Below are 25509 nucleotides of genomic sequence, written 5' to 3'. Positions count from 1 at the left end.
GAGATGGTGTTCTCCACCGGCCTCTGAGGAGATGGTGTTCTCCACCGGCCTCTGAGGAGATGGTGTTCTCCACCGGCCTCTGAGGAGATGGTGTTCTCCACCGACCTCTGAGGAGATGGTGTTCTCCACCGACCTCTGAGGAGATGGTGTTCTCCACCGGCCTCTGGAGCCACAGAGGAGAAGGGCGGAGGGATCCCAGCATGCTGCCTCCTGCAGGTGGAGTCAAGCCCGCTGTGCAGCAGGTTCTGATGGAGCCACAGCTGGATCCAGGAGGTTCTGGTGGAGTTAGGTGGGGCTGCAGGAGGTTCTGGTGGAGTTAGGTGGAACTGCAGGGTGTGAATACTTCTGGGCTTCATCTGGTGGAGCAGCCACAGCTCAGTAGGATTCTGCTAGAACTCGCAGGTCCGGTCCAGGAAGGCAGTTCTCACCTCCTGGTTCCCCTCCAGACCAGCAGGGGGCGCGAATCCTCGGTCCTTTTCCCGAGACAGCAGCGGGACTCCAGCTCCCAGGGTGCACCGCGGCCGGCAGACTGTAAACAATCCCATGAAGGACGAAGAGGCGGATGATCGGTGAGTTCTGGTTCAGGTTCTGGTTCTAATTCTGGTTCTGGTTCAGGTTCGGGTTCTAATTCAGGTTCTGGTTCAGGTTCTGGTTCTGGTTCTAATTCTGGTTCTGGTTCAGGTTCTGGTTCTGGTTCTGGTTCTGGTTCTGAGTCACACATGTTTGTTAAGAACTAAACGTTGTTTGTCACAATGAACGATTCTTCCTGTCAGTTCAGTTCTAAACAGAAACATGTGGTTCTGCATCACGTGTTTAATGTTCTAAGCTCCGGGAAAACCTATCAGTTACATTATTATTTATCATATTTCAGGTTCTAGTGACTTTTTAAGCCATTTTGATCCTTTAATGTTTAACGTTTACTGTGTTTCCCTCACCTGTGAGTCTGGAGGCGGCCTGTGCTGCCATGCTTTGATATTATTATCATTAATGGACATTAATACCATATTTCCTGTAAATATTGTCATTAATTAATAAGAAAAGCTCAGGTTCAAAGCAAAGACTTTGATCACGGATCGATTCTGATCAAAGACCGATCAGGTGATGCTGCAGGTGTGTTCAGGTCAAGGTAAGTTTATTCATAAGCACTTTTAAATAAAAGTCATGGATCTGGACTTTTAGGCACCTCTGGTTTCCTGTGGAGTTTTAAACTTTGGCCTGTAAGTGGATTAAAGCCAAACCTTCTTCATTAATGCACCAACTACCCACCATGGCAGTCTGGACATTTCTTCCAGCGCCAGAGGAAACGTCACGCTAAAGCTAAGACCTCTGTGTGCCCACCGCTCAGGTTAATGTCAGAGACAGTGTGGATACTTCTCATCGGATCAGAACCAGTAGAACCAGCATGTCAGTAACCATGAACTAGGCTGCTGGTCCACTGACTCCCAGCAGGGGGCGCTAGCCCTCACAGCTCTGGGAAAGAAGCTGTTTTTAAGTCTGTTAGTTTTTGATTTAATGTTCCTGAAGCATTCCTGATGGAAGTGGGTGGAACAGAATCTGGTTCTGGTGGATCTGTGGCGTCTGGCCCGGTTCTGGATTCTAGATCCTGCAGACGGTATCCCATAATCCCCTGCTCTGTCCTCACCACCTGCATTAAAGGAAGAAGCTCAGAGAAGGAACACCTGTAGGAATGAGATGGTAGGTGACATGAGCAGAGAAGCTGACTCAGCGCTTTCTGAGGTTTGACCAGCTATCATCTGACCCGCTACAGGAATGTCCTCCTCAAACCTCCTCCTGTATGCAGAGAGGAGATGATCAGTCCTCCTGGACTCTATCATCACCTCCTTGGTCTGATGAGGGTTTTAGTTTTATCACAGAACTGCTGAACTACGCAGGGCTGCACCTGAGCCTCACCTGGCCCCTCCCTGTTTTCAGTGTTTGTGCGGTACAACCTGGCGCCCGGCGTGGCCGTGGAGCTGCAGGCGGAGGCCAGGGTGGCTGAGCTGAAGGAGCTGGTGGGGCGTCAGCAGGGAGTCCCTCCTCAGGAGCTCCGGGTTCTGTTTGCCGGCAGGGAGCTGCAAAGCTCCGCCTCCCTCCAGGTGAGCGCCCACACTGATCTGCAGGTAACAGCTGCTTCACTCCTCGCCTCACCGCTCCTCCTTTCAGGGTTGTGACCTGCCTGAGCAGAGCACAGTCCATGTGGTGCTCCCCCCTCCCGACTCCTCCTCCTCCCAGCTGCTCCTGCTGCAGGAGCGCCTGGCTGTGGGGAGGGAGGCGGAGCGGGACCGGCTGACCACGCTGGACCTCAGCTCTTCACGGCTTCCTGCCACCTGCTCAGGGCTGGCCGTCATCCTCGATGGGGCAGGAGGAGGACCGACAGGTGAAGGCCAGAGGAGAGAGCAGCAGGCTGCAGCTCCAGCAGGTCAGTAAGCCCCCCCCCCCTTACCCCCCCCGGTATCCTGGACTAAAGGTCGGCGGTGGCAGGAAGTCCTGTAACCAAATCCAGAACAACCACACGGTGCCCTGATAAATCCAGGTGGTGGAACGTGTACCCAGGGCCCCCGGGGCCCCCGGGGCCCCAAAACCATCTGAAATCCGCAAAGACACCAGGGAGGCCCCGCCCACCAGGGGTCCACGTAACCATGGACCCCTGTACCTGTATCCAGGTGTGTGTACTCTGTATGCAGGTGTATAGCACTCTGTATCCAGGTGTGTGTACTCCGTATCCAGGTGTGTGTACTCTTTATCCAGGTGTGTGTACTCTGTATCCAGGTGTGTGTACTCTTTATGCAGGTGTATAGCACTCTGTATCCAGATGTGTGCACTCTGTATGCAGGTGTGTGTACTCTTTATGCAGGTGTATAGCACTCTGTATACAGGTGTATAGCACTCTGTATCCAGGTGTGTGCACTCTGTATCCAGGTGTGTGTACTCTGTATCCAGGTGTGTGTACTCTGTATGCAGGTGTATAGCACTCTGTATCCAGGTGTATAGCACTCTGTATCCAGGTGTGTGTACTCTTTATGCAGGTGTATAGCACTCTGTATACAGGTGTATAGCACTCTGTATCCAGGTGTGTGTACTCTGTATGCAGGTGTATAGCACTCTGTATGCAGGTGTGTGCACTCTGTATCCAGGTGTGTGCACTCTGTATGCAGGTGTGTGTACTCTGTATGCAGGTGTGTGTACTCCGTATCCAGGTGTGTGTACTCTGTATGCAGGTGTGTGCACTCTGTATCCAGGTGTGTGTACTCTGTATGCAGGTGTATAGCACTCTGTATCCAGGTGTGTGTACTCTTTATGCAGGTGTGTGCACTCTGTATCCAGGTGTGGGTACTCTGTATGCAGGTGTATAGCACTCTGTATCCAGGTGTGTGTACTCTTTATGCAGGTGTATAGCACTCTGTATGCAGGTGTGTGTACTCTTTATGCAGGTGTATAGCACTCTGTATCCAGGTGTATAGCACTCTGTATCCAGGTGTGTGTACTCTTTATGCAGGTGTGTGCACTCTGTATCCAGGTGTGTGTACTCTTTATCCAGGTGTGTGCACTCTGTATCCAGGTGTGTGTACTCCGTATCCAGGTGTGTGTACTCTGTATGCAGGTGTATAGCACTCTGTATCCAGGTGTGTGTACTCTTTATGCAGGTGTGTGCACTCTGTATCCAGGTGTGTGTACTCTGTATCCAGGTGTGTGTACTCTGTATGCAGGTGTATAGCACTCTGTATCCAGGTGTGTGCACTCTGTATCCAGGTGTGTGTACTCCGTATCCAGGTGTGTGTACTCTGTATGCAGGTGTATAGCACTCTGTATCCAGGTGTGTGCACTCTGTATCCAGGTGTGTGTACTCTTTATGCAGGTGTGTGTACTCTTTATGCAGGTGTGTGTACTCTATATCCAGGTGTGTGTACTCTTTATGCAGGTGTGTGTACTCTGTATGCAGGTGTGTGTACTCTTTATGCAGGTGTGTGTACTCTGTATCCAGGTGTGTGTACTCTGTATCCAGGTGTGTGTACTCTGTATGCAGGTGTATAGCACTCTGTATCCAGGTGTGTGCACTCTGTATGCAGGTGTGTGTACTCTTTATGCAGGTGTGTGTACTCTTTATGCAGGTGTGTGTACTCTGTATCCAGGTGTGTGTACTCTGTATCCAGATGTGTGTACTCTGTATCCAGGTGTATAGCACTCTGTATCCAGGTGTGTGCGCTCTGTAAGCAGGTGTGTGTACTCTGTATCCAGGTGTGTGTACTCTGTATCCAGGTGTGTGCACTCTATATCCAGGTGTGTGTACTCTGTATCCAGGTGTGTGCACTCTGTATCCAGGTGTGTGCACTCTGTATGCAGGTGTGTGTACGCTTTATGCAGGTGTGTGTACTCTTTATGCAGGTGTGTGTACTCTGTATCCAGGTGTGTGTACTCTGTATCCAGGTGTGTGTACTCTGTATCCAGGCGTGTGTACTCTGTATCCAGGTGTGTGTACTCTGTATCCAGGTGTGTGCACTCTATATCCAGGTGTGTGTACTCTATATCCAGGTGTGTGTACTCTGTATCCAGATGTGTGCACTCTGTATCCAGGTGTGTGTACTCTGTATGCAGGTGTATAGCACTCTGTATCCAGATGTGTGCACTCTGTATGCAGGTGTGTGTACTCTGTATCCAGGTGTGTGTACTCTTTTTGCAGGTGTGTGTACTCTGTATCCAGGTGTGTGTACTCTTTATACAGGTGTGTGTACTCTGTATCCAGATGTGTGCACTCTGTATGCAGGTGTGTGTACTCTGTATCCAGGTGTGTGTACTCTTTATGCAGGTGTGTGTACTCTGTATCCAGGTGTGTGTACTCTTTATACAGGTGTGTGTACTCTGTATCCAGATGTGTGCACTCTGTATGCAGGTGTGTGTACTCTGTATCCAGGTGTGTGTACTCTGTATGCAGCTGTATGTAGTCTGTATGCAGGTGTATAGCACTCTGTATCCAGGTGTGTGCACTCTGTATCCAGATGTGTGTACTCTGTAAGCAGCTGTATGTAGTCTGTATCCAGGTGTGTGCATTCTGTATCCAGGTGTGTGTACTCTGTATCCAGGTGTGTGTACTCTTTATGCAGGTGTGTGTACTCTGTATCCAGGTGTGTGCACTCTGTATCCAGATGTGTGCACTCTGTATCCAGGTGTATAGCACTCTGTATCCAGGTGTGTGTACTCTTTATGCAGGTGTGTGTACTCTGTATCCAGGTGTGTGTACTCTTTATGCAGGTGTATAGCACTCTGTATCCAGATGTGTGTACTCTGTATCCAGGTGTATAGCACTCTATATCCAGGTGTGTGGGCTCTGTATCCAGGTGTGTGTACTCTGTATCCAGGTGTGTGTACTCTGTATCCAGGTGTATAGCACTCTGTATCCAGGTGTGTGTACTCTTTATGCAGGTGTATAGCACTCTGTATGCAGGTGTGTGTACTCTTTATGCAGGTGTGTGCACTCTGTATCCAGGTGTGTGTACTCTGTATGCAGTTGTATAGCACTCTGTATGCAGGTGTGTGTACTCTTTATGCAGGTGTATAGCACTCTGTATGCAGGTGTGTGTACTCTTTATGCAGGTGTGTGCACTCTGTATCCAGGTGTGTGTACTCTTTATGCAGGTGTGTGCACTCTGTATCCAGGTGTGTGTACTCTGTATCCAGGTGTGTGTACTCTGTATCCAGGTGTATAGCACTCTGTATGCAGGTGTATAGCACTCTGTATCCAGGTGTGTGCACTCTGTATCCAGGTGTGTGTACTCCGTATCCAGGTGTGTGTACTCTGTATGCAGGTGTATAGCACTCTGTATCCAGGTGTGTGTACTCTTTATGCAGGTGTGTGCACTCTGTATCCAGGTGTGTGTACTCTGTATCCAGGTGTGTGTACTCTGTATGCAGGTGTATAGCACTCTGTATCCAGGTGTGTGCACTCTGTATCCAGGTGTGTGTACTCCGTATCCAGGTGTGTGTACTCTGTATGCAGGTGTATAGCACTCTGTATCCAGGTGTGTGCACTCTGTATCCAGGTGTGTGTACTCTTTATGCAGGTGTGTGTACTCTTTATGCAGGTGTGTGTACTCTATATCCAGGTGTGTGTACTCTTTATGCAGGTGTGTGTACTCTGTATGCAGGTGTGTGTACTCTTTATGCAGGTGTGTGTACTCTGTATCCAGGTGTGTGTACTCTGTATCCAGGTGTGTGTACTCTGTATGCAGGTGTATAGCACTCTGTATCCAGGTGTGTGCACTCTGTATGCAGGTGTGTGTACTCTTTATGCAGGTGTGTGTACTCTTTATGCAGGTGTGTGTACTCTGTATCCAGGTGTGTGTACTCTGTATCCAGATGTGTGTACTCTGTATCCAGGTGTATAGCACTCTGTATCCAGGTGTGTGCGCTCTGTATGCAGGTGTGTGTACTCTGTATCCAGGTGTGTGCACTCTATATCCAGGTGTGTGTACTCTGTATCCAGGTGTGTGCACTCTATATCCAGGTGTGTGTACTCTGTATCCAGGTGTGTGCACTCTGTATCCAGGTGTGTGCACTCTGTATGCAGGTGTGTGTACGCTTTATGCAGGTGTGTGTACTCTTTATGCAGGTGTGTGTACTCTGTATCCAGGTGTGTGTACTCTGTATCCAGGTGTGTGTACTCTGTATCCAGGCGTGTGTACTCTGTATCCAGGTGTGTGTACTCTGTATCCAGGTGTGTGCACTCTATATCCAGGTGTGTGTACTCTATATCCAGGTGTGTGTACTCTGTATCCAGATGTGTGCACTCTGTATCCAGGTGTGTGTACTCTGTATGCAGGTGTATAGCACTCTGTATCCAGATGTGTGCACTCTGTATGCAGGTGTGTGTACTCTGTATCCAGGTGTGTGTACTCTTTTTGCAGGTGTGTGTACTCTGTATCCAGGTGTGTGTACTCTTTATACAGGTGTGTGTACTCTGTATCCAGATGTGTGCACTCTGTATGCAGGTGTGTGTACTCTGTATCCAGGTGTGTGTACTCTTTATGCAGGTGTGTGTACTCTGTATCCAGGTGTGTGTACTCTTTATACAGGTGTGTGTACTCTGTATCCAGATGTGTGCACTCTGTATGCAGGTGTGTGTACTCTGTATCCAGGTGTGTGTACTCTGTATGCAGCTGTATGTAGTCTGTATGCAGGTGTATAGCACTCTGTATCCAGGTGTGTGCACTCTGTATCCAGATGTGTGTACTCTGTAAGCAGCTGTATGTAGTCTGTATCCAGGTGTGTGCATTCTGTATCCAGGTGTGTGTACTCTGTATCCAGGTGTGTGTACTCTTTATGCAGGTGTGTGTACTCTGTATCCAGGTGTGTGCACTCTGTATCCAGATGTGTGCACTCTGTATCCAGGTGTATAGCACTCTGTATCCAGGTGTGTGTACTCTTTATGCAGGTGTGTGTACTCTGTATCCAGGTGTGTGTACTCTTTATGCAGGTGTATAGCACTCTGTATCCAGATGTGTGTACTCTGTATCCAGGTGTATAGCACTCTATATCCAGGTGTGTGGGCTCTGTATCCAGGTGTGTGTACTCTGTATCCAGGTGTGTGTACTCTGTATCCAGGTGTATAGCACTCTGTATCCAGGTGTGTGTACTCTTTATGCAGGTGTATAGCACTCTGTATGCAGGTGTGTGTACTCTTTATGCAGGTGTGTGCACTCTGTATCCAGGTGTGTGTACTCTGTATGCAGTTGTATAGCACTCTGTATGCAGGTGTGTGTACTCTTTATGCAGGTGTATAGCACTCTGTATGCAGGTGTGTGTACTCTTTATGCAGGTGTGTGCACTCTGTATCCAGGTGTGTGTACTCTTTATGCAGGTGTGTGCACTCTGTATCCAGGTGTGTGTACTCTGTATCCAGGTGTGTGTACTCTGTATCCAGGTGTATAGCACTCTGTATGCAGGTGTATAGCACTCTGTATCCAGGTGTGTGCACTCTGTATCCAGGTGTGTGTACTCCGTATCCAGGTGTGTGTACTCTGTATGCAGGTGTATAGCACTCTGTATCCAGGTGTGTGTACTCTTTATGCAGGTGTGTGCACTCTGTATCCAGGTGTGTGTACTCTGTATCCAGGTGTGTGTACTCTGTATGCAGGTGTATAGCACTCTGTATCCAGGTGTGTGCACTCTGTATCCAGGTGTGTGTACTCCGTATCCAGGTGTGTGTACTCTGTATGCAGGTGTATAGCACTCTGTATCCAGGTGTGTGCACTCTGTATCCAGGTGTGTGTACTCTTTATGCAGGTGTGTGTACTCTTTATGCAGGTGTGTGTACTCTATATCCAGGTGTGTGTACTCTTTATGCAGGTGTGTGTACTCTGTATGCAGGTGTGTGTACTCTTTATGCAGGTGTGTGTACTCTGTATCCAGGTGTGTGTACTCTGTATCCAGGTGTGTGTACTCTGTATGCAGGTGTATAGCACTCTGTATCCAGGTGTGTGCACTCTGTATGCAGGTGTGTGTACTCTTTATGCAGGTGTGTGTACTCTTTATGCAGGTGTGTGTACTCTGTATCCAGGTGTGTGTACTCTGTATCCAGATGTGTGTACTCTGTATCCAGGTGTATAGCACTCTGTATCCAGGTGTGTGCGCTCTGTATGCAGGTGTGTGTACTCTGTATCCAGGTGTGTGCACTCTATATCCAGGTGTGTGTACTCTGTATCCAGGTGTGTGTACTCTGTATCCAGGTGTGTGCACTCTGTATCCAGGTGTGTGCACTCTGTATGCAGGTGTGTGTACTCTTTATGCAGGTGTGTGTACTCTTTATGCAGGTGTGTGTACTCTGTATCCAGGCGTGTGTACTCTGTATCCAGGTGTGTGTACTCTGTATCCAGGCGTGTGTACTCTGTATCCAGGTGTGTGTACTCTGTATCCAGGTGTGTGCACTCTATATCCAGGTGTGTGTACTCTATATCCAGGTGTGTGTACTCTGTATCCAGGTGTGTGTACTCTGTATCCAGATGTGTGCACTCTGTATCCAGGTGTGTGTACTCTGTATGCAGGTGTATAGCACTCTGTATCCAGATGTGTGCACTCTGTATGCAGGTGTGTGTACTCTGTATCCAGGTGTGTGTACTCTTTTTGCAGGTGTGTGTACTCTGTATCCAGGTGTGTGTACTCTTTATACAGGTGTGTGTACTCTGTATCCAGATGTGTGCACTCTGTATGCAGGTGTGTGTACTCTGTATCCAGGTGTGTGTACTCTTTATGCAGGTGTGTGTACTCTGTATCCAGGTGTGTGTACTCTTTATACAGGTGTGTGTACTCTGTATCCAGATGTGTGCACTCTGTATGCAGGTGTGTGTACTCTGTATCCAGGTGTGTGTACTCTGTATCCAGGTGTGTGTACTCTGTATGCAGCTGTATGTAGTCTGTATGCAGGTGTATAGCACTCTGTATCCAGGTGTGTGCACTCTGTATCCAGATGTGTGTACTCTGTAAGCAGCTGTATGTAGTCTGTATCCAGGTGTGTGCACTCTGTATCCAGGTGTGTGTACTCTGTATCCAGGTGTGTGTACTCTTTATGCAGGTGTGTGTACTCTGTATCCAGGTGTGTGTACTCTGTATCCAGATGTGTGCACTCTGTATCCAGGTGTATAGCACTCTGTATCCAGATGTGTGCACTCTGTATCCAGGTGTATAGCACTCTGTATCCAGGTGTGTGTACTCTTTATGCAGGTGTGTGTACTCTGTATCCAGGTGTGTGTACTCTTTATGCAGGTGTATAGCACTCTGTATCCAGATGTGTGTACTCTGTATCCAGGTGTATAGCACTCTATATCCAGGTGTGTGTACTCTTTATGCAGGTGTGTGTACTCTGTATCCAGGTGTGTGTACTCTGTATCCAGGTGTATAGCACTCTATATCCAGGTGTGTGTACTCTTTATGCAGGTGTATAGCACTCTGTATCCAGGTGTGTGTACTCTTTATGCAGGTGTGTGTACTCTGTATCCAGGTGTGTGTACTCTTTATGCAGGTGTATAGCACTCTGTATCCAGATGTGTGTACTCTGTATCCAGGTGTATAGCACTCTATATCCAGGTGTGTGCACTCTGTATCCAGATGTATAGCACTCTGTATCCAGGTGTGTGTACTTTATATCCATGTGTGTGTACTTTTTATGCAGGTGTGTGTACTCTTTATGCAGGTACCCGTGGTACGTTCTTTGTGTACTGTAAATGCTGCTCTTCCATCCAGTCGGGGAAACTTCGTGTTCGCTGTAGGAGTTGCAGACAGATGACGCTGACACTCAGCAGGGTGAGAGCAGTACTGTAGTACCTCCTGTGTACTATTACACTCTTAGTACTTGTGGTGTTGTTATCCTCCAGCCTGTCTCTTTCAGGGTCCGTCCTGCTGGGACGACGTTCTTCTCCCCGGACGAATCCATGGCGTCTGTCAGTCTAACGGCTGTCAGGGCCATGAGGCGGTAAGGGGCGGGGTCTGAATGTTTAAGCAGGAAGTTGATGATCAGGTGACCCTGACTGCTGTTTGATGGCAGGAGTTCTACATGAAATGTGCGTCTCACCCGACATCAGAGGACGACATCTCTGTGGCTCTGGACCTCATCCTGTCCAACACCAGGAGCGTGCCCTGCATCGGCTGCACCGACGTCACGTAATGCCCAAACCCCTCCACACCTCCTCCACCTTCTCCTTGGGCGCTAACCCCCCCCCCCACCCTGATATTAATCGGGCTGGTCTCCGTCTCTCAGGGACGTGGTTCTGGTCTTCCAGTGTTTGGACCGTCATGTGATCTGCCTTGACTGTTTCCATCGGTACTGCCAGACTCGGCTGAATGAGCGACAGTTTGTGTACGACCCAGTGATTGGATACTCACTGCCATGTGCAGGTGAGGGCGGAGCCTCCAGGGTAAGGGCCCGGCAGGTGTGTGAACAGGTGTGTGATAATTCTGCTGTTTTTCTCTCCAGCTGGCTGCCAAAACTCACTGATCAAAGAGGTGCATCACTTTAGGATCCTGGGAGATGATCAGGTGAGTCCGTCTCCACAACCTTTGGTCTGTAATATTCTCTACTAACGGTTTGAGAGTGAGTTGTAGCAGTGTGAGAGTGAGACGTAATGGCGAGTTGTAGTGGCGTGAGGGCGAGTTGTGGTGGCGTGAGGGCGAGTTGTGGTGGCGTGAGGGTGAGTTGTAGTGGCGTGAGGGCGAGTTGTGGCGGCGTTAGAGTGAGTTGTAGCGGCGTGAGGGCGAGTTTTAGTGGCGTGAGGGCGAGTTGTGGTGACATGGCGAGTTGTAGCGGCGTTAGAGTGAGTTGTAGCGGCGTGAGGGCGAGTTGTGGTGGCGTGGGGGCGAGTTGTAGCGGCGTGAGGGCGAGTTGTGGCGGCGTGGCGAGTTGTGGCGGCGAGAGGGCGAGTTGTGGTGGAGTGAGGGCGAGTTGTGGTGGCGTGGGGGCGAGTTGTAGCGGCGTGAGGGCGAGTTGTGGCGGCGTGGCGAGTTGTAGCGGCGTGAGGGCGAGTTGTAGTGGCGTGGCGAGTTGTGGCGGCGAGAGGGCGAGTTGTGGTGGCGTGAGGGCGAGTTGTGGTGGCGTGAGGGCGAGTTGTAGAAGCGCGAGGGCGAGTTGTGGTGGCGTGAGGGTGAGTTGTTGCGGCGTTAGAGTGAGTTGTAGTGGCGTGAGGGCGAGTTGTGGCGGCGTGGCGAGTTGTGGTGGCGTGAGGGTGAGTTGTTGCGGCGTTAGAGTGAGTTGTAGTGGCGTGAGGGCGAGTTGTGGCGGCGTGGCGAGTTGTAGTGGCGTGAGGGCAGGTTTTAGCGGCGTGAGGGCGAGTTGTGGTGGTGTGGCGAGTTGTAGTGGCGTGAGGGCGAGTTGTGGTGGTGTGGCGAGTTGTAGTGGCGTGAGGGCGAGTTGTAGCGGCGTTAGAGTAAGTTGTAGAAGCGTGAGGGTGAGTTGTAGCGGCGTTAGAGTGAGTTGTAGCGGCGTGAGGGTGAGTTGTAGCGGCGTTAGAGTGAGTTGTAGAAGCGTGAGGGCGAGTTGTAGTGGCGTGAGGGCGAGTTGTAGTGGCGTTAGAGTGAGTTGTGGCGGCGTGAGGGCAAGTTGTAGTGGCGTGAGGGCAGGTTTTAGCGGCGTGAGGGCGAGTTGTGGTGGCGTGGCGAGTTGTAGCGGCGTTAGAGTGAGTTGTAGAAGCGTGAGGGCGAGTTGTAGTGGCGTGAGGGCGAGTTGTAGAAGCGTGAGGGCGAGTTGTAGAAGCGTGAGGGCGAGTTGTAGCGGCGTGAGGGCGAGTTGTAGTGGCGTGAGGGCGAGTTGTAGTGGCGTGAGGGCGAGTTGTAGCGGCGTGAGGGCGAGTTGTAGTGGCGTGAGGGCGAGTTGTAGCGGCGTGAGGGCGAGTTGTGGTGGCGTGAGGGTGAGTTGTAGTGGCGTGAGGGCGAGTTGTGGTGGCGTGAGGGCGAGTTGTGGCGGCGTGAGGGCGAGTTGTGGCGGCGTGAGGGCGAGTTGTGGTGGCGTGAGGGCGAGTTGTAGCGGCGTGAGGGCGAGTTGTAGTGGCGTGAGGGTGAGTTGTAGTGGCGTGAGGGCGAGTTGTGGTGGCGTGAGGGCGAGTTGTGGCGGCGTGAGGGCGAGTTGTGGTGGCGTGAGGGCGAGTTGTAGCGGCGTGAGGGTGAGTTGTAGTGGCGTGAGGGTGAGTTGTGGTGGCGTGAGGGCGAGTTGTAGCGGCGTGAGGGCGAGTTGTGGTGGCGTGAGGGCGAGTTGTAGTGGCGTGAGGGCGAGTTGTGGCGGCGTGAGGGCAAGTTGTAGTGGCGTGAGGGCAGGTTTTAGCGGCGTGAGGGCGAGTTGTGGTGGCGTGGCGAGTTGTAGCGGCGTTAGAGTGAGTTGTAGAAGCGTGAGGGCGAGTTGTAGTGGCGTGAGGGCGAGTTGTAGAAGCGTGAGGGCGAGTTGTGAAGCGTGAGGGCGAGTTGTAGCGGCGTGAGGGCGAGTTGTAGGTGGCGTGAGGGCGAGTTGTGCGTGAGGGGACGAGTTGTAGCGGCGTGAGGAGCGAGTTGTAGTGGCGTGAGTGGCGAGTTGTAGCGGCGTGAGGGGCGAGTTGTGGTGGCGTGAGGGTGAGTTGTAGTGGCGTGAGGGGCGAGTTGTGGTGGCGTGAGGGCGAGTTGTGGCGGCGTGAGGGGCGATTGTGGCGGCGTGAGGGCGAGTTGTGGTGGCGTGAGGGCGAGTTGTAGCGGCGTGAGGGCGAGTTGTAGTGGCGTGAGGGTGAGTTGTAGTGGCGTGAGGGCGAGTTGTGGTGGCGTGAGGGCGAGTTGTGGCGGCGTGACGGGCGAGTTGTGGTGGCGTGAGGGCGAGTTGTAGCGGCGTGAGGGTGAGTTGTAGTGGCGTGAGGGTGAGTTGTGGTGGCGTGAGGGCGAGTTGTAGCGGCGTGAGGGCGAGTTGTGTGGCGTGAGGGGGCGAGTTTGTAGTGGCGTGAGGGCGAGTTGTGTGGCGTGAGGGCGAGTTGTAGCATCGTGAGGGCGAGTTGTAGCATCGTGGAGGGCGAGTTGTGGTGGCGTGAGGGCGAGTTTGTAGCGGCGTGAGGGCGAGTTGTAGTGGCGTGAGGGCGAGTTGTAGTGGCGTGGCGAGTTTGTGGTGCGTGAGGGGCGAGTTGTGGTGGCGTGAGGGCGAGTTGTAGAAGCGTGAGGGGCGAGTTGTAGCGGCGTGGCGAGTTGTGGTGGCGTGAGGGCGAGTTTGTTGCGGCGTTAGAGTGAGTTGTAGTGGCGTGAGGGCAGGGTTTTAGCGGCGTGAGGGGCGAGTTGTGGTGGCGTGAGGGTGAGTTGTTGCGGCGTTAGAGTGAGTTGTAGTGGCGTGAGGGCGAGTTGTGGTGGTGTGGCGAGTTGTAGTGGCGTGAGGGCGAGTTGTGGTGGCGTGAGGGCGAGTTGTAGCGGCGTTAGAGTGAGTTGTAGCGGCGTGAGGGCGAGTTGTGGCGGCGTGGCGAGTTGTAGTGGCGTGAGGGCAGGTTTTAGCGGCGTGAGGGCGAGTTGTGGTGGTGTGGCGAGTTGTAGTGGCGTGAGGGCGAGTTGTGGTGGCGTGAGGGCGAGTTGTGGTGGCGTGAGGGCGAGTTGTAGTGGCGTGAGGGCAGGTTTTAGCGGCGTGAGGGCGAGTTGTGGTGGTGTGGCGAGTTGTAGTGGCGTGAGGGCGAGTTGTGGTGGCGTGAGGGCGAGTTGTAGTGGGCGTGAGGGCGAGTTGTGGTGGCGTGAGGGCGAGTTGTGGTGGCGTGAGGGCGAGTTGTAGAAGCGTGAGGGCGAGTTGTAGCGGCGTGGCGAGTTGTGGTGGCGTGAGGGCGAGTTGTTGCGGCGTTAGAGTGAGTTGTGTAGTGGCGTGAGGGCAGGTTTAGCGGCGTGAGGGCGAGTTGTGGTGGCGTGAGGGGTGAGTTGTTGCGGCGTTAGAGTGAGTTGTAGTGGCGTGAGGGGCGAGTTGTGGTGGTGTGGCGAGTTGTAGTGGCGTGAGGGGCGAGTTTGTGGTGGCGTGAGGGCGAGTTGTGGTGGCGTGAGGGCGAGTTGTAGTGGCGTGAGGGCGAGTTTGTGGTGGCGTGAGGGCGAGTTGTGGTGGCGTGAGGGCGAGTTGTAGTGGCGTGAGGGCAGGTTTTAGCGGCGTGAGGGCGAGTTGTGGTGGCGTGAGGGCGAGTTGTAGTGGCGTGAGGGCGAGTTGTAGCGGCGTGAGAGTAAGTTGTAGAAGCGTGAGGGTGAGTTGTAGCGGTGTGAGGGTGAGTTGTAGCGGTGTGAGGGTGAGTTGTAGCGGTGTGAGGGTGAGTTGTAGAAGCGTGAGGGGCGAGTTGTAGTGGTGTGAGGGCGAGTTGTAGTGGCGTTAGAGTGAGTTGTGGCGGCGTGAGGGCAAGTTGTAGTGGCGTGAGGGCAGGTTTTAGCGGCGTGAGGGCGAGTTGTGGTGGCGTGGCGAGTTGTAGCGGCGTTAGAGTGAGTTGTAGAAGCGTGAGGGCGAGTTGTAGTGGCGTGAGGGCGAGTTGTAGAAGCGTGAGGGCGAGTTGTAGAGCGTGAGGGCGAGTTGTAGCGGCGTGAGGGCGAGTTGTAGTGGCGTGAGGGCGAGTTGTAGTGGCGTGAGGGCGAGTTGTAGCGGCGTGAGGGCGAGTTGTAGTGCGTGAGGGGCGAGTTGGTAGCGGCGTGAGGGCGAGTTGTGGTGGCGTGAGGGTGAGTTGTAGTGGCGTGAGGGCGAGTTGTGGTGGCGTGAGGGCGAGTTGTGGCGGCGTGAGGGGCGAGTTGTGGCGGCGTGAGGGCGAGTTGTGGTGGGCGTGAGGGTGAGTTGTAGCGGCGTGAGGGGCGAGTTGTAGTGGCGTGAGGGTGAGTTGGTAGTGGCGTGAGGGGCGAGTTGTGGTGGCGTGAGGGCGAGTTGTGGCGGCGTGAGGGCGAGTTGTGGTGGCGTGAGGGCGAGTTGTAGCGGCGTGAGGGTGAGTTGTAGTGGCGTGAGGGTCAGTTGTGGTGGCATGAGGGCGAGTTGTAGCGGCGTGAGGGCGAGTTGTGGTGGCGTGAGGGCGAGTTGTAGTGGCGTGAGGGCGAGTTGTGGTGGCGTGAGGGCGAGTTGTAGTGGCGTTAGAGTGAGTTGTGGCGGCGTGAGGGCAAGTTGTAGTGGCGTGAGGGCAGGTTTTAGCGGCGTGAGGGCGAGTTGTGGTGGCGTGGCGAGTTGTAGCGGCGTTAGAGTGAGTTGTAGAAGTGTGAGGGCGAGTTGTAGTGGCGTGAGGGCGAGTTGTAGCGGCGTGAGGGCGAGTTGTAGTGGCGTGAGGGCGAGTTGTAGTGGCGTGAGGGCGAGTTGTAGCGGCGTGAGGGCGAGTTGTAGTGGCGTGAGGGTGAGTTGTAGCGGCGTGAGGGCGAGTTGTGGTGGCGTGAGGGGTGAGTTGTAGTGGCGTGAGGGCGAGTTGTGGTGGCGTGAGGGCGAGTTGTGGCGGCGTGAGGGCGAGTTGTGGCGGCGTGAGGGCGAGTTGTAGCGGCGTGAGGGCGAGTTGTAGTGGCGTGAGGGTGAGTTGTAGTGGCGTGAGGGCGAGTTGTGGTGGCGTGAGGGCGAGTTGTGGCGGCGTGAGGGCGAGTTGTGGTGGCGTGAGGGCGAGTTGTAGCGGCGTGAGGGTGAGTTGTAGTGGCGTGAGGGTGAGTTGTGGTGGCGTGAGGGCGAGTTGTAGCGGCGTGAGGGCGAGTTGTGGGTGGCGTGAGGGCGAGTTGTAGTGGCGTGAGGGCGAGTTGTGGGTGGCGTGAGGGCGAGTTGTAGCATCGTGAGGGCGAGTTGTAGCATCGTGAGGGCGAGTTGTGGTGGCGTGAGGGCGAGTTGTAGCGGCGTGAGGGCGAGTTGTAGTGGCGTGAGGGCGAGTTTGTAGTGGCGTGGCGAGTTGTGGGTGGCGTGAGGGCGAGTTTGTGGTGGCGTGAGGGCGAGTTGTAGAAGCGTGAGGGCGAGTTGTAGCGGCGTGGCGAGTTGTGGTGGCGTGAGGGCGAGTTGTTGCGGCGTTAGAGTGAGTTGTAGTGGCGTGAGGGCAGGTTTTAGCGGCGTGAGGGCGAGTTGTGATGTCGTGAGGGTGAGTTGTTGCGGCGTTAGAGTGAGTTGTAGTGGCGTGAGGGCGAGTTGTGGTGGTGTGGCGAGTTGTAGTGGCGTGAGGGCGAGTTGTGGTGGCGTGAGGGCGAGTTGTGGTGGCGTGAGGGCGAGTTGTAGCGGCGTTAGAGTGAGTTGTAGCGGCGTGAGGGCGAGTTGTGGCGGCGTGGCGAGTTGTAGTGGCGTGAGGGCAGGTTTTAGCGGCGTGAGGGCGAGTTGTGGTGGTGTGGCGAGGTGTAGTGGCGTGGGGGCGAGTTGTGGGTGGCGTGAGGGCGAGTTGTGGTGGCGTGAGGGCGAGTTGTAGTGGCGTGAGGGCAGGTTTTAGCGGCGTGAGGGCGAGTTGTGGTGGTGTGGCGAGTTGTAGTGGCGTGAGGGCGAGTTGTGGTGGCGTGAGGGCGAGTTGTAGTGGCGTGAGGGCGAGTTGTGGTGGCGTGAGGGCGAGTTGTGGTGGCGTGAGGGCGAGTTGTAGAAGCGTGAGGGCGAGTTGTAGCGGCGTGGCGAGTTGTGGTGGCGTGAGGGCGAGTTGTTGCGGCGTTAGAGTGAGTTGTAGTGGCGTGAGGGCGAGTTGTGGTGGTGTGGCGAGTTGTAGTGGCGTGAGGGCGAGTTGTGGTGGCGTGAGGGCGAGTTGTGGTGGCGTGAGGGCGAGTTGTAGTGGCGTGAGGGCGAGTTGTGGTGGCGTGAGGGCGAGTTGTGGTGGCGTGAGGGCGAGTTGTAGTGGCGTGAGGGCAGGTTTTAGCGGCGTGAGGGCGAGTTGTGGTGGCGTGAGGGCGAGTTGTAGTGGCGTGAGGGCGAGTTGTAGCGGCGTTAGAGTAAGTTGTAGAAGCGTGAGGGTGAGTTGTAGCGGCGTTAGAGTGAGTTGTAGCGGCGTGAGGGTGAGTTGTAGCGGCGTTAGAGTGAGTTGTAGAAGCGTGAGGGCGAGTTGTAGTGGCGTGAGGGCGAGTTGTAGTGGCGTTAGAGTGAGTTGTGGCGGCGTGAGGGCAAGTTGTAGTGGCGTGAGGGCAGGTTTTAGCGGCGTGAGGGCGAGTTGTGGTGGCGTGGCGAGTTGTAGCGGCGTTAGAGTGAGTTGTAGAAGCGTGAGGGGCGAGTTGTAGTGGCGTGAGGGCGAGTTGTAGAAGCGTGAGGGCGAGTTGTAGAAGCGTGAGGGGCGAGTTGTAGCGGCGTGAGGGGCGAGTTGTAGTGGCGTGAGGGGCGAGTTGTAGTGGCGTGAGGGCGAGTTGTAGCGGCGTGAGGGCGAGTTGTAGTGGCGTGAGGGGCGAGTTGTAGCGGCGTGAGGGCGAGTTGTAGTGGCGTGAGGGTGAGTTGTAGTGGCGTGAGGGCGAGTTGTGGTGGCGTGAGGGCGAGTTGTGGCGGCGTGAGGGCGAGTTGTGGCGGCGTGAGGGCGAGTTGTGGTGGCGTGAGGGTGAGTTGTAGCGGCGTGAGGGCGAGTTGTAGTGGCGTGAGGGTGAGTTGTAGTGGCGTGAGGGCGAGTTGTGGTGGCGTGAGGGCGAGTTGTGGCGGCGTGAGGGCGAGTTGTGGTGGCGTGAGGGGCGAGTTGTAGCGGCGTGAGGGTGAGTTGTAGTGGCGTGAGGGTGAGTTGTGGTGGCGTGAGGGCGAGTTGTAGCGGCGTGAGGGCGAGTTGTGGTGGCGTGAGGGCGAGTTGTAGTGGCGTGAGGGCGAGTTGTAGTGGCGTTAGAGTGAGTTGTGGCGGCGTGAGGGCAAGTTGTAGTGGCGTGAGGGCAGGTTTTAGCGGCGTGAGGGGCGAGTTGTGGTGGCGTGGCGAGTTGTAGCGGCGTTAGAGTGAGTTGTAGAAGCGTGAGGGGCGAGTTGTAGTGGCGTGAGGGCGAGTTAGAACGTGAGGGCGAGTTGTAGAAGCGTGAGGGCGAGTTGTAGTGCGTGAGGGCGAGTTGTAGTGGCGTGAGGGCGAGTTGTAGCGTCGGTTGGTAGCGGCGGTGAGGGGAGGGCGAGTTGTGGTGGGCGTGAGGGCGAGTTGTAGTGGCGTGAGGGCGAGTTGTAGCGGCGTGAGGGTGAGTTGTAGTGGCGTGAGGGTGAGTTGTGGTGGCGTGAGGGCGAGTTGTAGCGGCGTGAGGGCGAGTTGTGGTGGCGTGAGGGCGAGTTGTAGTGGCGTGAGGGCGAGTTGTGGTGGCGTGAGGGCGAGTTGTAGTGGCGTTAGAGTGAGTTGTGGCGGCGTGAGGGCAAGTTGTAGTGGCGTGAGGGCAGGTTTTAGCGGCGTGAGGGCGAGTTGTGGTGGCGTGGCGAGTTGTAGCGGCGTTAGAGTGAGTTGTAGAAGCGTGAGGGCGAGTTGTAGTGGCGTGAGGGCGAGTTGTAGAGGCGTGAGGGCGAGTTGTAGAAGCGTGAGGGCGAGTTGTAGCGGCGTGAGGGCGAGTTGTAGTGCCGTGAGGGCGAGTTGTAGTGGCGTGAGGGCGAGTTGTAGCGGCGTGAGGGCGAGTTGTAGCGGCGTGAGGGCGAGTTGTAGCGGCGTGAGGGCGAGTTGTGGTGGCGTGAGGGCGAGTTGTAGTGGCGTGAGGGCGAGTTGTGGTGGCGTGAGGGCGAGTTGTGGCGGCGTGAGGGCGAGTTGTGGCGGCGTGAGGGCGAGTTGTGGCGGCGTGAGGGCGAGTTGTGGCGGCGTGAGGGCGAGTTGTAGTGGCGTGAGGGTGAGTTGTAGTGGCGTGAGGGCGAGTTGTGGTGGCGTGAGGGCGAGTTGTGGCGGCGTGAGGGCGAGTTGTGGTGGCGTGAGGGCGAGTTGTAGCGGCGTGAGGGTGAGTTGTAGTGGCGTGAGGGTGAGTTGTGGTGGCGTGAGGGCGAGTTGTAGCGGCGTGAGGGCGAGTTGTGGTGGCGTGAGGGCGAGTTGTAGTGGCGTGAGGGCGAGTTGTGGTGGCGTGAGGGCGAGTTGTAGCATCGTGAGGGCGAGTTGTAGCATCGTGAGGGCGAGTTGTGGTGGCGTGAGGGCGAGTTGTAGCGGCGTGAGGGCGAGTTGTAGTGGCGTGAGGGCGAGTTGTAGTGGCGTGGCGAGTTGTGGTGGCGTGAGGGCGAGTTGTGGTGGCGTGAGGGCGAGTTGTAGAAGCGTGAGGGCGAGTTGTAGCGGCGTGGCGAGTTGTGGTGGCGTGAGGGCGAGTTGTTGCGGCGTTAGAGTGAGTTGTAGTGGCGTGAGGGCAGGTTTTAGCGGCGTGAGGGCGAGTTGTGATGGCGTGAGGGTGAGTTGTTGCGGCGTTAGAGTGAGTTGTAGTGGCGTGAGGGCGAGTTGTGGTGGTGTGGCGAGTTGTAGTGGCGTGAGGGCGAGTTGTGGTGGCGTGAGGGCGAGTTGTGGTGGCGTGAGGGCGAGTTGTAGCGGCGTTAGAGTGAGTTGTAGCGGCGTGAGGGCGAGTTGTGGCGGCGTGGCGAGTTGTAGTGGCGTGAGGGGCAGGTTTTAGCGGCGTGAGGGCGAGTTGTGGTGGTGTGGCGAGTTGTAGTGGCGTTAGGGCGAGTTGTGGTGGCGTGAGGGCGAGTTGTAGTGGCGTGAGGGCAGGTTTTAGCGGCGTGAGGGCGAGTTGTGGTGGTGTGGCGAGTTGTAGTGGCGTGAGGGCGAGTTGTGGTGGCGTGAGGGCGAGTTGTAGTGGCGTGAGGGCGAGTTGTGGTGGCGTGAGGGCGAGTTGTGGTGGCGTGAGGGCGAGTTGTAGAAGCGTGAGGGCGAGTTGTAGCGGCGTGGCGAGTTGTGGTGGCGTGAGGGCGAGTTGTTGCGGCGTTAGAGTGAGTTGTAGTGGCGTGAGGGCAGGTTTTAGCGGCGTGAGGGCGAGTTGTGGTGGCGTGAGGGTGAGTTGTTGCGGCGTTAGAGTGAGTTGTAGTGGCGTGAGGGCGAGTTGTGGTGGTGTGGCGAGTTGTAGTGGCGTGAGGGCGAGTTGTGGTGGCGTGAGGGCGAGTTGTGGTGGCGTGAGGGCGAGTTGTAGTGGCGTGAGGGCGAGTTGTGGTGGCGTGAGGGCGAGTTGTGGTGGCGTGAGGGCGAGTTGTAGTGGCGTGAGGGCAGGTTTTAGCGGCGTGAGGGCGAGTTGTGGTGGCGTGAGGGCGAGTTGTAGCGGCGTTAGAGTGAGTTGTAGAAGCGTGAGGGCGAGTTGTAGTGGCGTGAGGGCGAGTTGTAGTGGCGTGAGGGCGAGTTGTAGTGGCGTGAGGGCGAGTTGTAGTGGCGTGAGGGCGAGTTGTAGTGGCGTTAGAGTGAGTTGTGGCGGCGTGAGGGCAAGTTGTAGTGGCGTGAGGGCGAGTTGTAGTGGCGTGAGGGCGAGTTGTAGTGGCGTGAGGGCGAGTTGTAGCGGCGTTAGAGTGAGTTGTAGAAGCGTGAGGGCGAGTTGTAGTGGCGTGAGGGCGAGTTGTAGCGGCGTGAGGGCGAGTTGTAGTGGCGTGAGGGCGAGTTGTAGTGGCGTTAGAGTGAGTTGTGGCGGCGTGAGGGCAAGTTGTAGTGGCGTGAGGGCAGGTTTTAGTGGCGTGAGGGCGAGTTGTGGTGGCGTGGCGAGTTGTAGCGGCGTTAGAGTGAGTTGTAGAAGCGTGAGGGTGAGTTGTGGTGGCGTGAGGGCCACTTCAGCAGGAGTTGATGGACTAAGACCAGAGCTGGTTGTTGGTTGGTCCATCTGAAGGTTGAACTCCAGTAGCACATGATGTCTTAGGCTCCTGCTGACTGTGGTTCTGTGGTTCTGGCTCAGTACGGCCGGTACCTGCAGTATGGCGCCGAGGAGTGTCTGCTGACCATGGGAGGAATGATGTGTCCCTCACCTGGCTGTGGGGCGGGGCTCCTCCCACCTGACGGCAGCAGGAGGGTGGAGTGCGACAGACGGCTGGGCTGCGGCTTTGTCTTCTGCAGGGACTGCAGGGAGGGTTACCACGAGGGGCCGTGTGAGGTCCTGGTAGCCCCGCCCACAGGTGACGCCTCACAGGTGAGTCAGAGCTGCAGAATGCTGGCGTTTGTGCTGAAGACGCTGACATGGGCTCCCACTCCTCAGGGTTTTGTGGTGGGGGAGGAAGCGTCTCAGAGAGGCCGATGGGAGCAGGCGTCTCTGCTGCTCATCCAGGAGTCGACTAAACCGTGCCCCCGCTGTTCGGTTCCTGTGGAGAGAAACGGTAAGGACCCCACTGAGTATCAGGTCACACATGACCTTTTTCTTCATAGTAGGTACACCTGGTCTGGCGTTCTGTTAACTGTGACATCATCCAGAGAAGACGGCTCACCCGCTACTACCATCTAATGTAGAACAGATTACTAGATCAATGTGTGCTTCTGTGCTTTTTTGTCTCTCTTGTTGTGTCTCTGCTCTGTCTTCTGTAACCCCAGTCGGTCGAGGCAGATGACCGTTCATACTGAGCCCGGTTCTGCCGGAGGTTTTTCCTTCCCGTTAATGGGTGGTTTTTCTTCCCACTGTCGCTTCATGCTTGCTCAGTATGAGGGATTGCAGCAAAGCCATCAACAATGCAGACGACTCTCCCTGTGGCTCTACGGTTCTCCAGGAGTGAATGCTGCTTGTCGGGACTTTGATGCAATCAACTGGTTTCCTTATATAGGACATTTTTGACCAATCTGTATAATCTGACCCAATCTGTATAATATGATTGAACTTGACTTTGTAAAGTGCCTTGAGATGACATGTTTCATGATTTGGCGCTATATAAATAAAATTGAATTGAATTGAATTGAATTGAACATGGGGCCCCTGCATAGAGAGAGAGCATATCTCATCTGAAGGGTTGGCGATGGGGAGAAATCTAAAACTCACAGTCCACAAAAATATTCAGATGCAGGTTTATCTGGAGCAGGTTTCTGTGAGCAGACGAAGCGCCGAACATGAGAAAGAAAACAAATTAAGCTTTGATACATCCTGATTTACTGGAACATTTAGCGCCGGTGCTGGCAGCCTCCTGGGTCCAGTTCAGCAATAATGGTCGATCAGAAACAGGTAATCCTCATTATCATGTTCCAGCAGAACCTCTGAGAAACCGCTCACTCCACCTTCCTCCATCAGCGCCAACGCTGCCACCGACCCACAACCGGAGCAGCTTTAGCAGCAGCTGATGGTTCCACCCCAGGAGCCACCTGACTGCTTAGGAGTTTCAGTCCCTCACATGATCTCTGCTCTCAGAATGCGTCTCATTTCCATCCAGATGTGACAGAAACAGGAAGATTTCCGTCTCTTCAGGTTGAGCTTTGTTACCTTGTTGAGGCTCCATGTGGTTCTGGTTCTTTGAACCCAGAAAAGCCCAAACACGTTAACAACATCGGGTTCTGAGGTGAACCAAACTGAGCTCAGTTATATTTCAGTGAGTTTCACTACTTTGTGTTTTTTTTTATTGTTGAATAAAAACCTTTGTGCGTGGGTAAATGTTGTGCGGCAGGTTTGTTATGCATCTGCAGACTTTATAAACAAGAGCCCAGGGTTGGACTGAAGGCGGTGTGTGTCTCCCCCTGCAGGCGGCTGCATGCACATGCAGTGCTCTCTGTGCAGAGCAGAGTGGTGCTGGCTCTGCGGCGTTCCCTGGAACAGAGACTGCATGGGAAACCACTGGTTTGGATAGACGGTCCTCTGCTCAGGCTGTGGAGATCAGCCAGCCTGCTCCTCATTTATCCCTCAGTGGGACTAGAAAAGATTATTAAAATGTCTGAAGCTGGATGTGCTGTCTCTGGTGTGTTTTATTCTCTCTGAGGATGACTTTGTAAAGTGCCTTAAGGTGTTGTATAAACCATCTAAATGACCAGACCTTAGACCCAGGTCAGTGTGGGTCAGTCCCAACGCACAGAACCAAGATCCCTGCAGCTTCCTGTCATTAAAGCTTTCTGGAACCATCAGATCAACCCTCTGGCATCAGGGAGACTGGCCAACAGGCGCCAGAGCTAAACAAGCATTTAAAAAGAGCAATTTAATGAAATGACAGAGTTATTGTTCTGGTAATAATCTAAAATTAAAAACGAATAAGATAAGATAAGGCTTTATTGATCTCACGTTGGAGAAATTCACATGTCCCATCAGCTCAATAGTCAGAAGAAGGTACCAAAAGTAGGACAAGGTGCATCAGGTATATACAGTGGATCAAAAAGTGAGAGAAAATGAGAAAAAATAAGAATAGGTGTATGTATTGACGTATATTCAGGTGGTGATAGCAGCAGAAGTCACTTCTTTCAGGGTAGGGTTTACAGCAGAGTGTATTAAGTAGATTATTGCACATTAGTTATTACAGTTATGTTACAGTTAAAGTCCACTATTTTATATATATATATATATATATATATATATACACACACACATGACCTGGTGATAGCAGCAGAAGTCACTTCTTTCAGGGCAGGGGTTACAGCACAGTGTATTAAGTAGATTATTGCACATTAGTTATTACAGTGTTGTTACAGTTATAGTGCAGCATTGTATAATCTGGTAGCAGCAGGAATGAATGACTTCAGATTTTAAAACCGAGGCTGTCTTGGATGGACTTTCTTCTTTGGGTTCCTAAGACGGAGCCGTAGAACCGGTTCTGATGGTTTCAGTCCAGATGGGAGCAGCGGAGCAGAAAAAAACCCAACAGAAGCAGAGAAATACTAACTTCTCTGATGGTTTAGAGTTCTCCAAAGAACAGTCCAGAAAGAAGTGGGAACCATTAATTATGTGTTGCATGTTTCAGTAACAAAGTGCTGAACAATAAAACATGGAGGAAAGCAGACATGAGGGGGGATAGCAGCAGGTCAAGCCTTTGGTTCTTCACCAGGACTCCAGGAACCATCCTGACACAGACTGTATTCACTAATGAAGCTGGTTTATGAGGATTTAGTCTCAGCTTTACGTTTCTCTGCAGAAGGCAGCAGCGCCTTGGTATTCCTGCAGTCTGCTCTGGCCTCTGGATCTGGAGGAGGAACAAACTGCTCAGCACAGTTTGTTTTTAAATGATAGAAGAAGAACAGCCCAGTTTGTTTTTAAATGATAGAAGAAGAACAGCCCCGTTTGTTTTTAAATGATAGAAGACTGAACTCTTCAGAGTTTGAAATAAGAGCTTTTTGTCGTCTGCAGAAACATATTTTCATCAAATTTAAGGCGATCTTGTCAGCAGGCTGATCTACAACGACACAGAGGATCAGTTCTAAAGAAATAATTAGAAACAATTGATCTGAGGAATAGAAGATTATGAACCTGAAAGAGTTTACTAACCTAAACTAACATCCATCCATCCATTTTCTGACCCGCTTTATCCCTCATGGGGTCACGGGGGTTGCTGGTGCCTATCTCCAGCGTTCACTGGGCGAGAGGCGGGGTTCACCCTGGACAGGTCACCAGTCTGTCGCAGGGCAACACAGAGACAGACAGGACAAACAACCATTCACACCTAAGGACAATTTGGAGAAGCCAATTAACCTGACAATCATGTTTTTGGTCTGTGGGAGGAAGCCAGAGTACCCAGAGAGAACCCACGCATGCACAGGGAGAACATGCAGACTCCATGCAGAAAGACCCAGGGTGTACTCGAATCCAGGACCTTCTTGCTGCAAGGCAACAGCGCTACCCACTGCGCCACTGTGCATACTGTGTATCTATTTAGCTGTTATTCCCCTATTCATGTATTTACATATTAACTTATTTCATTGGTATATCAATGAAAAACAAACATTCTAAATAATTTATACCTTTAATTTAGGGCATAGGAGCCAATCAACAGCTGCCAATGTCACCACCTGCTCTGGTCCAGCACCCATCCCCTTCCTCCTTTCTCACCCACAGAGCTCTGCCTCCCTTCCTCCTCCCTTCCTCCTCCAGCCTCCTTCCTTCCTCCTCCTTCCTCCTCCTTCCTCCTCCAGCCTCCTCCTCCTCCACAGAGTCAGGAGTCGCTGCAGTGCGTGTCCACAGTTAATCTGACCGTCTGCGTCTCTCAGAGGAGGTCAGGATGAAAGTCCGTGGTGATAAGGAGGCCAAACCCTGGAGCTGCAGCTGCAGCACATCTCCACCCCAGATAAGGCCAGACCTTTGAGCTGCTTGATAACCATCAGCTGACTGCGGCTCCTCCCGCTGCTC

At 53.9% G+C, this 25509-nt stretch overlaps 1 protein-coding gene across 3 annotated transcripts; it reads left to right on the top strand.

Annotated features, from left to right (window-relative positions):
* Positions 1 to 460: 460 nt before the first annotated feature.
* On the top strand, positions 461 to 23127 carry prkn (parkin RBR E3 ubiquitin protein ligase). Of its 3 annotated transcripts, none has more exons than XM_036126109.1 (11): positions 461 to 569; positions 1933 to 2096; positions 2164 to 2419; positions 10181 to 10290; positions 10376 to 10459; positions 10532 to 10647; positions 10745 to 10881; positions 10961 to 11022; positions 21172 to 21402; positions 21469 to 21586; positions 22929 to 23127. In XM_036126109.1, exons 1-11 carry the CDS (start codon positions 563 to 565, stop codon positions 23030 to 23032), a joined length of 1389 nt encoding a protein of 462 aa, XP_035982002.1. In that variant the 5' UTR covers positions 461 to 562; the 3' UTR covers positions 23033 to 23127. The 3 variants fall into 3 exon arrangements, with proteins under 3 accessions (XP_035982002.1, XP_035982003.1, XP_035982004.1); XM_036126110.1 differs by lacking the exon at positions 22929 to 23127 and adding an exon at positions 22165 to 22920 and having other exon boundaries at positions 21469 to 21616; XM_036126111.1 differs by lacking the exons at positions 461 to 569; positions 1933 to 2096; positions 2164 to 2419 and adding an exon at positions 6767 to 6878 and having other exon boundaries at positions 10118 to 10290.
* Positions 23128 to 25509: the final 2382 nt, after the last annotated feature.

The sequence above is a fragment of the Fundulus heteroclitus genome, chromosome 22, assembly GCF_011125445.2.
Source record: "Fundulus heteroclitus isolate FHET01 chromosome 22, MU-UCD_Fhet_4.1, whole genome shotgun sequence".
Classification (NCBI taxonomy): domain Eukaryota; kingdom Metazoa; phylum Chordata; class Actinopteri; order Cyprinodontiformes; family Fundulidae; genus Fundulus; species Fundulus heteroclitus.
This window is presented reverse-complemented; position numbering and strand designations above follow the sequence as displayed.

What these genes read in the sequence shown, in the direction of transcription:
- prkn (XM_036126109.1), top strand. An exon ending in TGACGCTGACACTCAGCAGG is followed by an intron (nt 10,291 to 10,375) that starts GTGAGAGCAGTA and finishes TGTCTCTTTCAG; the next exon opens with GGTCCGTCCTGCTGGGACGA. An exon ending in GGTTCCTGTGGAGAGAAACG is followed by an intron (nt 21,587 to 22,928) that starts GTAAGGACCCCA and finishes CTCCCCCTGCAG; the next exon opens with GCGGCTGCATGCACATGCAG.